This window comes from Danio rerio, chromosome 18, assembly GCF_052040795.2.
Source record: "Danio rerio strain M-AB ecotype USA chromosome 18, GRCz13ab, whole genome shotgun sequence".
NCBI lineage: Eukaryota > Metazoa > Chordata > Actinopteri > Cypriniformes > Danionidae > Danio > Danio rerio.
Genome location: NC_141038.1, coordinates 6,780,925 through 6,793,393, shown reverse-complemented (window position 1 = coordinate 6,793,393; position 12,469 = coordinate 6,780,925). Strand labels below are relative to the sequence as shown.

Sequence of the window (12,469 nt, the reverse complement as noted above, 5' to 3'; positions counted from 1 at the left end):
TTTCGAGTCTTTTCATTAGTTTTGTTTTCCTGTAAATAACTCAATAAATACCGTATCGTGCCATTCATACAGAGGTATTACCGTACCGTGAAATTCTGATACCGTTACATCCCTATTAAAAACTAAACTATACACTACCTAACAAAAGTCTTGTCGTCAATCCCAGTTGTAAGAGCAACAAATAATAACTTGACTTCTAGTTGATCATTGCATACTGATGAATAATGTGTGCATGTAATGTACATCTATATAGTGCATTTATTGTGTATTGCTATACAAAGCACTTTTATGATCAATGCATTAATTTGACAGCGACCAGTAGAAGCGGATGTTGATCCAGAGGACGACCCCAACAACCAGGGTGAGGATGAGTTTGAGGAGGCTGAGCAGCAGCATCATCATGAGGAGGAAGAGCCAGCACCCGTCGGCCACCCGGACATGCACCCACATGCTGAGAATCAGCACCAGCCACCCGCAGAAGAGCAACTGGTGGTAAATGACAGCTTATTTTGCAGATGATACTGTGATACTCCATTTAAAATTATAATATTTTATAAAATATTTTTTTTAATTATATAACTTTATGCATACAGTTGAAGTTTGAAGTATTAGCCCTCCTGAATTGTTAGCCCCAATTTCTGTTTAATGGAAAGATTTATTTCAACACATTCAACACATAAACATAATAGTTTAGATTAGATTCGTTTATCTTTGTCATGATGACAGTACACAATGTTTCACTAGATATTTTACTAGGTATCAAGATACTAGTATTTAGCTTCAAGTATCATTTAAAGGCTTAACTACTGTAGGTTAATTAGGCAAGTTAGGTTAATTAGTTGCTGCATAGCAATGGTTTGTTCTATTTATAATCGGAAAAATATATTAAGAGTGCTAATAATACTGACCTTAAAATGTTTTTTTTTTTTTTTACTGGTTTTATTCTTGACGAAATAAGACTTTCTCCAGAAGAAAAAATTTTATCAGGCTTACTGTGAAAACTTCCTTGCTCCGTTTAACATCATTTGGGAAATATAAAAAAAATCACCGGAGGGCTATTAAATTGAACTGTATGATGGTTGCTCAATGAGACTTTTGGATAGAGCTATATGGATTTTTTTTAGGTAACGCAAGTCTATTTACGTAGCTAATTTCTTATGATTTTCATCAAATATATTTTGGATCGTCTACATTTAGAGAGAACCCATGTACAATGTACACATGCACAGTTGAAGAATTATTCGTCCCCTGTGAATTTTTTTTTCTTTTTCAAATATTTAATAATTAATGTTGTTTAACAGAGCAAAGATTTTTTTTACAGTATGTCCTATATTATTTTTTCTTCTGGAGAAAGTCGTAATAGCCCCTTTAAGCAATATTTAATTTTTTTGATTGTCTAAAGAACAAACCATCGTTCTATAATGATTGCCTAATAGGGTATATGCCTAGCTAGTGCAGTTCCCATGCTGATACACTTCCGGTGACCTGTTATTGTGAACTTTTTCCCATTTTATACGGTTCCTTATACAGCATCGATGTTGTAATGGCATTAAAATACATTCAGTTAAATAAACTTTAGCATTTATTTATTTGCTCAAACATAAAACGAGACAAAAAGCTGTTTACTCGCACGCGCCCGTCAGAATCGGCAGGCTAACGCAGAAGCTCCATTGAACATACTGGGGTAAAATAAATGCTCATATTATAAAGACATGACGGGGGAAAATGTAATTTAATGAAGTGCTTCTTGTACAATCTGAGACCCACTTAAAATCGGATATCAGTCAGCCAGTGGAGATCTCTGATTTTTAAAGAAAACAGACCTTGAACGCACCGGATTTTGCATTGGCATTTAATTCGCCGGAAGTGCTTAACCCAGGTTAATGGCAAATTAAAAGTCCTATTAGCATGCTTCGGCATATACCCTATTACTATGACTTGCCTAATTAAGCCAGTTAAGCATTTACATGTCACTTTAAGCTGTATAGAAGGGTCTTGAAAAAATATCATCTTGGGAAAGTCATCATGGGAAAGATAAAAGAAATCGGTTATTAGAAATAGTTATTAAAACTATTATGTTTTGAAATGTGCTGAAAATATGTTAAACAGAAACTGGGGAAAAGATATACAGAGGGGCTAATAATTCAGGAAGGCTGAAAATCTGACTTCTTTACTTTACAAATTAAAATTATAAACTTAGTTCACAGATTCTTATGAAATATACTACAATAAATTTACTCTGCAATTAAAACCCCTTTAAGGCTTAGATTGACCATCTTTAGATGTACTTGCAAATTCTAAACGGGTCTCATGTCTGGAAAAGTTCTACATATACCCCACAGACTTTTAATTTCAGTCGGCCAGTCCCAGGGCTTCCGGTGAATTTTCATGGCGTACAGAAATCACTGTGTTTAAGATCTGATTTCTTTAAAAAAAACAGCAATCTTCACTGCCTGGCTGAGATACGATATAAAGTGGGTCTCAAACCGGACTAGAAGCACTTCAAATAAATTATATTGCTCCCCGCCATGTCTTTAAAATATGGATATTAATGCTTGCGTCTATTTAACTGATCATATTTTAATTACATTACAACATCGATGCTGTAAAAGGAACCTTATGAAATTAAAAAATAGTCACATAAAGCTCTCACTGGAAGTTCATCATTGGCTGAAAAACACTAGCTGTGCATAGAACCCATAGACATTTATTGTAAACCAATTTGTTTTTGCGTCTCATTGTCATAATTCGGAGTAAACAGAACTTTTTTGTTTTTGAGACTTGATTTAGTTTGAGAATGTGATATCTAGAGGATATTTGTTATGCAGCAGAGCAAGTCTAAAGTGATGAGTTTTGTTCAGATGCCCGGAAACCCAGATCAGCAGGAAGACGCTCTGGATGAGCAGTACCAGGAGGAAGGAGATGATGAGGTTGGAAAACTAATGCAGTTCTATAAATGAAGCAGGAATGGTTATTTGTTCCCTAACTGTGATTTGCTTTGTGTTTCCAGGCTCAAGAAGAGCTGGTAGACAATCCCAAGCATGAAGTGGCGCGAGAGGAAGAGGGAGACCCGTATAATGAGGAGAATGTAGAACAGGTACAGCATAGTCTTCTTTCAAATACAAGCCATATTTCTATTCGTTAAAGAATTTTAACTATTGTGTGCTGTTGGGGATTGAATGCTGTGGGGGGTGATTTTAAGTCTTAATTAAACCACAACTTTCTCTGTTTTTCAGCAAATGGAATGATTTTGGTGAAGAATCTTATTTTGACACTTATTTTGGGAATCAATAGTACACTGGGGAAATTGGCTACCCTTTTGTTATGTTTTTGGCTGTTTTTGCGCCATGGACTTCCATTATAATGACGTTTTTTGTCAATATAGCAGTTAACATTATAACAACAGTAAAATTACACATTTTACCTCTTCCCAATAGGGAAAACAACCAAGAACACTTGATTATATGTTGTCATGGCTTTGCAACCAAAAATGTAATTATAATGAAAGTCAATGGGGCAAAAACAGCCAATAACACAACAAAAGGGTAGTCAGTTTGAACAGAACCTTAGGGTTAACATTGATGATGATGATGATAATAATAATAATAATAATAACTATAATAATAATAATAATAATAGTTTCTCGTAAATGTGTCGCTGGGCCGACAGTATATTTTTAGCAATAGCCAAAACTGCATTGGATGGGTCAAAATTACTTTAATTTTATGACAAAAATCATTAAAATATTAAGATCGTGTTTCATTTTAGGCTTATTTGACCGAATTCCCTTTACTGTGAACAAATAAAAATATGCAATAATTTGTCATTGGTAATGTGTAGGCCCACAAGGAACCTGCATGTGCAGATTTCCACAGTTTTTAGCCCATCATTGAGTGTATTGTGTGTGTACATTTTTATGCATTCCGTTTTTAAGGCAATTTCAGTAATACTATTGACCGAATGAAAATGTTCATATGATTTATTTACAATGCAGTTTGTAAAGTAAAATTTTCTGTCTTTTAGTAGATTCATAATATAAGAGACTTGATTTGTTTACCAAATAAGTGGATCTACAGTAATTGGATTTGCATTGTAAACATTGAATGAAAGTTAAAAAGGTATTATATAAGATATTATTTTCATTATATTCAACTATTACATTTTTAGTTATGATACTCCCAAAATCATTCCGCATAAATTCACAGATTTTTAGAAATCCACAAAATTTTCTGCTATTTATTTATTTATTTATTTATTTATTTATTTATTTATTTATTTTTATTTATTCATTTATTTATTTGTTTTTATTTATTTATTTTTATTTATTTATTCATTTATTTTTATTTATTTATTTTATTTATCTGTTCATTTTAATCCTCAGATTCATGATTTTCAAGTAGTATCTCAGTGAAATTTCGTCCAAACCTAACAAAGTATACTTCAACGAAAAGCTTTTTTTAGGGTTCAGATTTAAGCTGATGTATAAATCTCAATATCCAAAATTTGTGATCGCTTGATTTGATTTTATACTGAAAGCCGCAGTAATAATACTGAAAATTCAGCTTTACATCACCGTAATAAATGACATTTTAAAATATATTCAACTAGAACACTGTAGGAATAATTGTTCAAAATATTACTGTTTAATTGCTCTGCTGATCAAATGATTGCAGCCTATGTGAACATAATCTTTTTAAAGCATCACATCTTTGGAGATAACATTTTTAAAAAGATTTGCGTATTTAATAACACTTTACTATAAGGTCTCATTAGTTGATGTTAGTTAATGCATTTTCTAACATAAACAAAACTACATGGATGGGAGACCACATTGAAAAACTAGGTTGCTGTTGGAAGCGGTGTTTGAGAGGCCAGCAGGGAGCAATTAACCTGTGGTCTGTGTGAGTCGTAATGCCCCAGTATAGTGAAGAGGACACTGTAATGTCAGTGAGCGCCGTCTTTCAGATCAGACGTTAAACCGGGGTCCTGACTCGTGATCATTAAAAATTCCATGTAACCCTGGTGTCCTGGCCAAATTCTCCCTGTCAGCCTTCACCCATCATGGCCTCGCAATCATCCCTGTCCACTGAATTGGCTCTTTCACTGACTCTTCACTCCACCAATAGCTGGTCTGTGGTGAGCTCACTGGCGCTGTTTATCAGAGTATATGCTGCACACCGGTGGTGGTGTGACAAGACCCCCCCCCCTTCATGATTGTGAAGCGCTTTGGGTGATAACAATCATTAATTTTGGATGTTAAAAATGCATTAGTTAATGTCGAACTAAGAATAATAAATGCTGTACATTTACATTTAGTCAAGTACTGTTCATGATTACCTCATGTTAGTAAATACATTGTGTTAAGCATTATGCATTTGTTATTGTTAAAATGTGAACTATAGGAGCATAAATTCCTCTAGTAGAGCTGTTTGTATAGGAGCAAACACTTTTCATGGTCTCTGACACTGTAATGTATCACAGAGAGTTATGTAGTGCTTACTTGTGTATGTTTTCACTTATTCTTTTGTACAAGTCGTTGCTGTAACTGTAGAGCGCAGCGCCACAGTTGGGTGAGTCGGATCGATTGCAGTGTCCTCCGTGGTGTCCACTTACTGCCATCAGTCCAGCTCCACTTTAAACATTCATCCTCCATTTTCACCTCTTGCTTTAGATTCAGGGGAATGTTTCATTTATGCTTGTGTAATCATCTATCAAATCTAGAGCATTTGCTAGAATGTTTAACAGTCTGAAATAGAGTTTTTTATTAAGTTAGATTAGGTGAGATTAGATTCGAATTAGATTAGAAATGACAACTTTATTGTCATTACACATGTACATGTACAACACAATGCAGTTTAGGTCTACCCAGGAGTGCAACAACAGCAAGTGCAGGATATAGATATAAGTGCAATTGATATGTAGAGATGGAGGTACTGTGAACATGATATACAAGTCGTGTTAACCAGAATCAGATATTTACAAATGAACATACAGGCAGCTATTAATAATCAGGAATAGGCATATTGCGATTTATTTTTAATATTTTATTCATAATTGTTAGTACTATTTATTTTTATCTTTATTTATTTGATTTTATGTTTACATTTTTATTTTTATATTTATTTTTTCATTTATATATATATATATATATATATATATATATATATATATATATATATATATATATATATATATATATATTATTATTTATTTATTTATTTCTATATTTATTTTATGTTTTTATTTATATTTATTTTTTATTTATTATTTATCTATTTTTATATAAAAAAATTATATTTTATTTATTTTATTATTTTTTATATTATTCATTTATTTATTTTATATATTTTAAATATAATTTATATTTTATTTATTATTATTATGATTATTATTATTATTATTTGTATTTTATTTATCATTATTATTTATCTATTTTTATATTTTTTTATTTTTTTATTTTTATATTTTCATTTATTATTATTATTATTTTTATATTTATTGACTTATTTATTTTATATTTCATTGTATATATTTGTAATGTTTTTGTTATTATTATTTTTATTATTTATTTTATTTCTATTTTTTATATTTTATTGTTATTATTGTTATTATTTATTTTTATATTTATAAAATTATGTATTTTTATTGTTAATTTTAATTAAAAATTTATATTTATTTTATGTTCATTTTTATATATATTTTATATTTTTATTTTATTTTATTTTTTTCGATTTATTTATTATTATTGTTATTTATTCTGTATTTATTTTTTAGATTTTATTTGTCATCATTATCTATATATATATATATATATATATATATATATAGATTATATATATATATATATATATATATATATATATATATATTATATAAATATTATATATATTTATTTATTATTATTATTATTAACAGCCATACTAAAAAAATAAGATTATCACCATAATAAGAAATACTATGGAAAAATATTTAAAATTTTAACAGGAGAGCTAGTAATTTTGTCATCAACTGTATATAGTTTTCTAGATGGTGCTCTCATTCGTATGTTTATCAATTGCTGTTAATCCCAAACCATCACTTCATTTCTTTTAAACAGCAAACTAAAAGGCCTTGATAGTAAACAACCAGACTTGATGGGTGTTTGTGCACCTTGATGATTTTTACACAGTTCTATTTCTGGTTGTGTGTCTACATAGGAAGATCCCAGAGATCACGGAGTAGCAGTGAAGCAGGACAATCAACCGGCCCAACATCACAATGAAGAAAACTATGAAGACGAAGAAGAGGAAGAAGAAGAAGGTAACGGAGATAAACCACCCATCCGCAGGGCAGAAATGTGAGGTGGGGGAAAGTAAGGACAGTCAATGGCTGCCACTTGTATGGATTGAGATTTCTCGTCCCATTCTCATAAACTTTGTGCCAGGTTTAAGGGTTCTTTTAGGTCAATCGAATGAATAGGAAATGAATGGACTGTGTGACTAAAAACAGAGATGCACCAAAACGCCCTGCTGTCAACCTGTCATCTAAGAAATGGCAGAATACTGTTTCATCTTTGATTTCTTCAGCGGGATGCACCACAACCTCTTGCACTGACAGATTTGCCATGTTTGATCACTATATGCAAGGTAAATTTGGAGGTAAACACTCAAATTGATGGACAGGCAGCCATTGAATGCTCATTTTAGTGTTAATTCATCCTTCTTTGGCTGTTGAATAATGCAGTGCAGTAATATTGCATGCTGGGTGAGTTTGGCAGGACGCTCTCGGGTCACTATGAATGTTTACACATAATTCAAGCCGATAACTGTAGCTGTTTTTTAAAAATGTTGTACTCTCTTTGCATATTTACCATAGTGAGATTACTGAGTAGACATACTGTAAGCCAAATTACATGATTTTCACCAAGTGCCTCTCTAGACATAATACAAAGAACTTTCTCATGTTATCGGTCTTTGCCAGGATGATCTGTTTCTGATGTCTTTGTTGAATTTTGTCTAAAAGTCATTACTCTAGTATAAACCTGTACTAGTGTTCTGCGTGCTACTGGATCTAAAGTCTTATTGTCGATGTATTAAACATAAGACGTTATAGAAATGAATGGCACATTGAAAATTACAATGCATACTATTCAGATGTAGAACAAATTAGATTAAAAGATTTGCGAGGAATGTACTTTAAATCACTATCATTTTAAAAACCTATATATTTATTTTGTCAAGTATTTACTTTGTTTTATATATATAAATGCTATCAGATGAAATCACCTTTTTTATTTTGTGGGGGATTTTTTGATTTATTAGTTGATGTAATATTGGTGAAACCAGCTTTTCCTGTTATTTGTTCAGCTTTATATTCTTTAAACTTTATATTTAAAATAAATATCTTTATATGTACAGTGTTCCTTCTAGTTTTGTTGATGATGGCAGGCGACGTGAGCGAAATAAAAATCGGTGAAAGATTTATTGCTCATCCAATGTTTTTAATCATGCACAAAGTCTGGCAGCTGTGCTGATTTTTTTGATGTTTGCTGACCTTGAGTTGAGGGGAAAGAAATCTTTTCATCCAACATAAATGTAAAAAATTATTATCCCAAAGCAAAATGACAACAAGTGCCCTGCTTTCATCCTGTAGTTCCTGCAAGGCTCATGATATACAGTATAAGGTCACCCAGAGGTAATGTGTAGATTAAGCCCACTGTGTGTCTGTGTGTCTGTGTGTGTGTGTGTGTGTGTGTGTGTGTGTGTGTGTGTGTGTGTGTGTATACACACATTCACATATATATATATATATATATATATATACATATATATATATATATATATATATGTATGTATATATATATATATATGTATATATAAATATATATATATATATATATATATATATATATATATATATATATATATATATATATGTATGCATGTATGTGTGTGTGTGTATGTATATATATATATATATATATATATATATATACACACACATACACATATACACACACACAGACACACACACATATATGTATATATATATGTATACATATATATATGTGTGAATGTGTGTGTATATACACACACACACACACAGTGGGCTTATATATATATATATACACACACACACATAACATATCTTTATATGTACAGCTACGCATCATTGCGGCGAGTAGAAACATTTTTTGAGAGGTGCACCTCAGCTACGCCAACGGCCACGGCGTAGCCTTAAGACAGCTGCCCCCGCGAATTGGGCCTGAAAAAGTGGATGAAAATGAATGGATGAATGAAACAATGTACTTGATCTGACATCCATTTGTTATACTTAAAATAATACATAATTATGCTAAATCTTAATAGATTTTAAAGGATTTAAATGTTATTGCTGACAAAAAGCTAAAACCTAGAAAAATAGTTTAAAAAACATTATAAGGCAATATATTTTGGGCTTTCACTGATCTTTAATAGTGTTTTTAATATGTGATCACATGACTTCTTTTAAATATTTCTGATAAGATTTTTGGTTGAAAATAAATATACAAAATATTGTGATTTTAGTCATTATAAATTTTCTTGCGTGAAAAACAATAAAAAAATGAAAGCTCCATTACATTATTATTATTCTGATGCTTGACAACCTATTTCTGTCAGTGGACATTGAGACCCATTCATAGGTATACCTAATAATTTCGTTTTTATCTCTGTTTAAGCGCTTATTTTTATTGTGCTGAACTACCATATCTGCATTGTTTTGTTCCCCCAGCAGCTATAATGAACTCTCCGTAGGGAAGCAGAGGTTCTGCCGGCAGACAAAGCGCTTTGACAGATTTAATAAGCCGTATAATTTTGTCAGATCTCTCGTTTCTCTGTTGCCCGCTCTCTCACATGCCCAATCTCCTCAGCTCGGGTTTCAGCGGTGCTGAATTTGACACCAAAATTAAAACAAAACACTGAAGCGCATATGAATTAGTGATCGCCACTGAAAGGATGAGCTGACAATGGTGGGTCACGAAGGCCTATTGAATGTGTATAAATCCGTGAACGTATACGGTGGTTATGTTACTGCGCTGGAATTATGCTGACTTAAGCAAATGTAGGGCATGTGGGGAAGTGTTGTCTACTGGTGATTATGATTAACTGATGTGCTGCATTTTATCTATTTATTGACAAACTTCAGAGTAAATGTGTGGAATTTCTTGGCGAGCAAATACAGAAATACATTTGTTCATATAAACATAAATATGTAAATTATTAAAATCACTTTAATGTATATTATTTAAATGTTCTCTGAAGGAAGCATAATGACTTTAGGGCTTTTACATATAAATCTGTAGATATATAGATTGAAAACTGTAGACTATTACTGTGCTGATGTTTGGTATCTTAGTAGGTGATTTATACATTTGAAAATATTTACATGGTGGCACGGTGGCTCAGTGGTTAGCACTGTCATCTCACAGCAAGATGTTCACTGGTTCGAGTCCCGGCTGGGCCAGTTGGTATTTTAGTTTGGAGTTTGCATGTTCTCCCCTTGTTGGCATGGGTTTCCTCCAGGTGCTCTGGCTTCTATGCGCTATAGGTGAATTAGATCAACTAAACTGGCCGTAGTATATGAGTGTGGAAGTGTATGGCTGTTTTCCAGTACTGGGTTGTAGCTGGAAGGGCATCCGCTGCGTAAAACATGTGTTTGAATAGTTGGTGGTTCATTTCACTGTGGTGACCCCTGATAAATAAGGGACTAAGTTGAAGGATAATGATTGAGACATATTATGAAGTTTCACAAACTAATTTCGAGAGGAGCACGTGATATGATTGACTGCAGCTGGCCACTCATCTACACTCATTAGCTAGCCAATCAGATTCATCCAAACTCACTATAAGTAACCTAGCTAAGAACTAGTCCCTTATCTTCGTTTTCCCGAAGAAACCCCCCATCCACCCCTTCTCCTCCTTTCCTCTTTTGCCAAGGGGAGCTCTCGAGAACACCTGACCTCGTACTCCCCTCACATGCTTTATGGACCTGGCGGGAGCCCTGGGCTCAACTATCTCCGAGCTCAGGGTTCTCTCCCGGGACAGCATGCCAAACCTGCTAACTTGCTAACAAGTTGTCAAACAGTATCGAAGTGTGAACTCTTGAAATTATGTTCTGTGTTAGGCGTATGTGGTTTTTCTCTCTTAATAAAAAAAACACATACAGGAAACGCAGAACATAATCAGCAATAGAACAGAAATAGAATAAGTCTGTGGTAATCAGAATAATAAACAGTAATGGCAATTTGAATAATTTTGATATTTTAAATAGCATTTAGCATCCATAGTCATAAAAAAAATTAAATAAAATAAATGCTGAAAATAATAATACTAAACTTGGATGATGATAAAAGTAATATTCTATGATGTTGGTAACCGTGATTTTTGTTATAATCTTGTTAATTGTGTTAATTATGTCATCTGTGCTGGCTAGCAGTTACATTTACAACAGTAACAAAATGTGTACAGTACATAAGGGTTATATTGGGATTTAAACCTTAGAAACATCTGTTATAGTGTAAACCTAATGTGTATTATAATTATAATTATATATATATATATATATATATATATATATATATATATATATATATATATATATATATATATATATAATTTATATATAATTATAATATAAAGAGATTTATCTAAAAGATATATTTACCCCAAAATGTAGAATATAAAATGTACTTCTGTTACTCACTTGAGAAAACCTCATTGTATCGTTAGATATTAAAGAGAGGGTTCACCAAAAAAATGACGTTTCTGTTACAATTTACTTAGCCTTGATGGAAACCTTTACGAATACCTCACGGAGATATTTAGAAAAAGGTTGAAAGCCTGTATCCATTGACTTCCATGGAAAAAATCAATACTATGAAAGTCGATGGGTACAGGTTTTCAGCTTTCTTTAAAATATCTTATTTTTTGTTTAACAAGTCTTGAACCTCATGAGGGTGAGTAGTTAAGTAAATAAAATTAGTTTTGGGGTGAACTGTCCCTTTAATTTTGTTTTACCTGTACACTACCTGACAAAAGTTTTGTCACCTATTCAAGTTTTAGGAACAACAAGTAATAACTCAACTTCTAGTTGATCATTTGGTATCAGAAGTGGCTTACATGAAAGGCTAAGGCCTCTAGATTACACTTATTTTACCAAATAAATTATGACCAAGCCTTGATTTCTAATTATTTACTTAGGACAATGAGGTCTGATGTTGCTTAGACAAAAGTCTTGTCACTTAACAGAAATAATGTCTAGTATAGAATATAAAGTCATGCTGCAGTGGAAACAGAATGAATATTGTGTATGACTACCATGAGCTTGGAGGACTGCATCCATACATCTCTGCAATGACTCTAATATCTTATTAATAAAGTCATCTGGAATGACGAAGAAGGCATTCTTGCAGGACTCCCAGAGTTCATCAAGATTCTTTGGATGCATTTTC

At 32.2% G+C, this 12,469-nt stretch overlaps 1 protein-coding gene across 10 annotated transcripts in view; it reads left to right on the top strand.

Annotated features, from left to right (window-relative positions):
- golim4a (golgi integral membrane protein 4a) overlaps nucleotides 1-12,469 on the top strand; it is an 836,478-nt gene that overhangs the window by 152,796 nt on the left and 671,213 nt on the right. For 8 of the 10 annotated variants that reach the window (XM_087291292.1, XM_087291289.1, XM_087291290.1 and 5 more), the window contains 4 exon segments: nucleotides 313-492; nucleotides 2,862-2,930; nucleotides 3,011-3,097; nucleotides 7,197-8,393. The exons of the other annotated variants lie outside the window; for them this stretch is intronic. In XM_087291292.1, coding sequence (XP_087147418.1) covers nucleotides 313-492; nucleotides 2,862-2,930; nucleotides 3,011-3,097; nucleotides 7,197-7,340 — 480 coding nt within the window. In that variant the 3' untranslated portion in view covers nucleotides 7,341-8,393. 10 annotated transcript variants of the gene reach the window in all.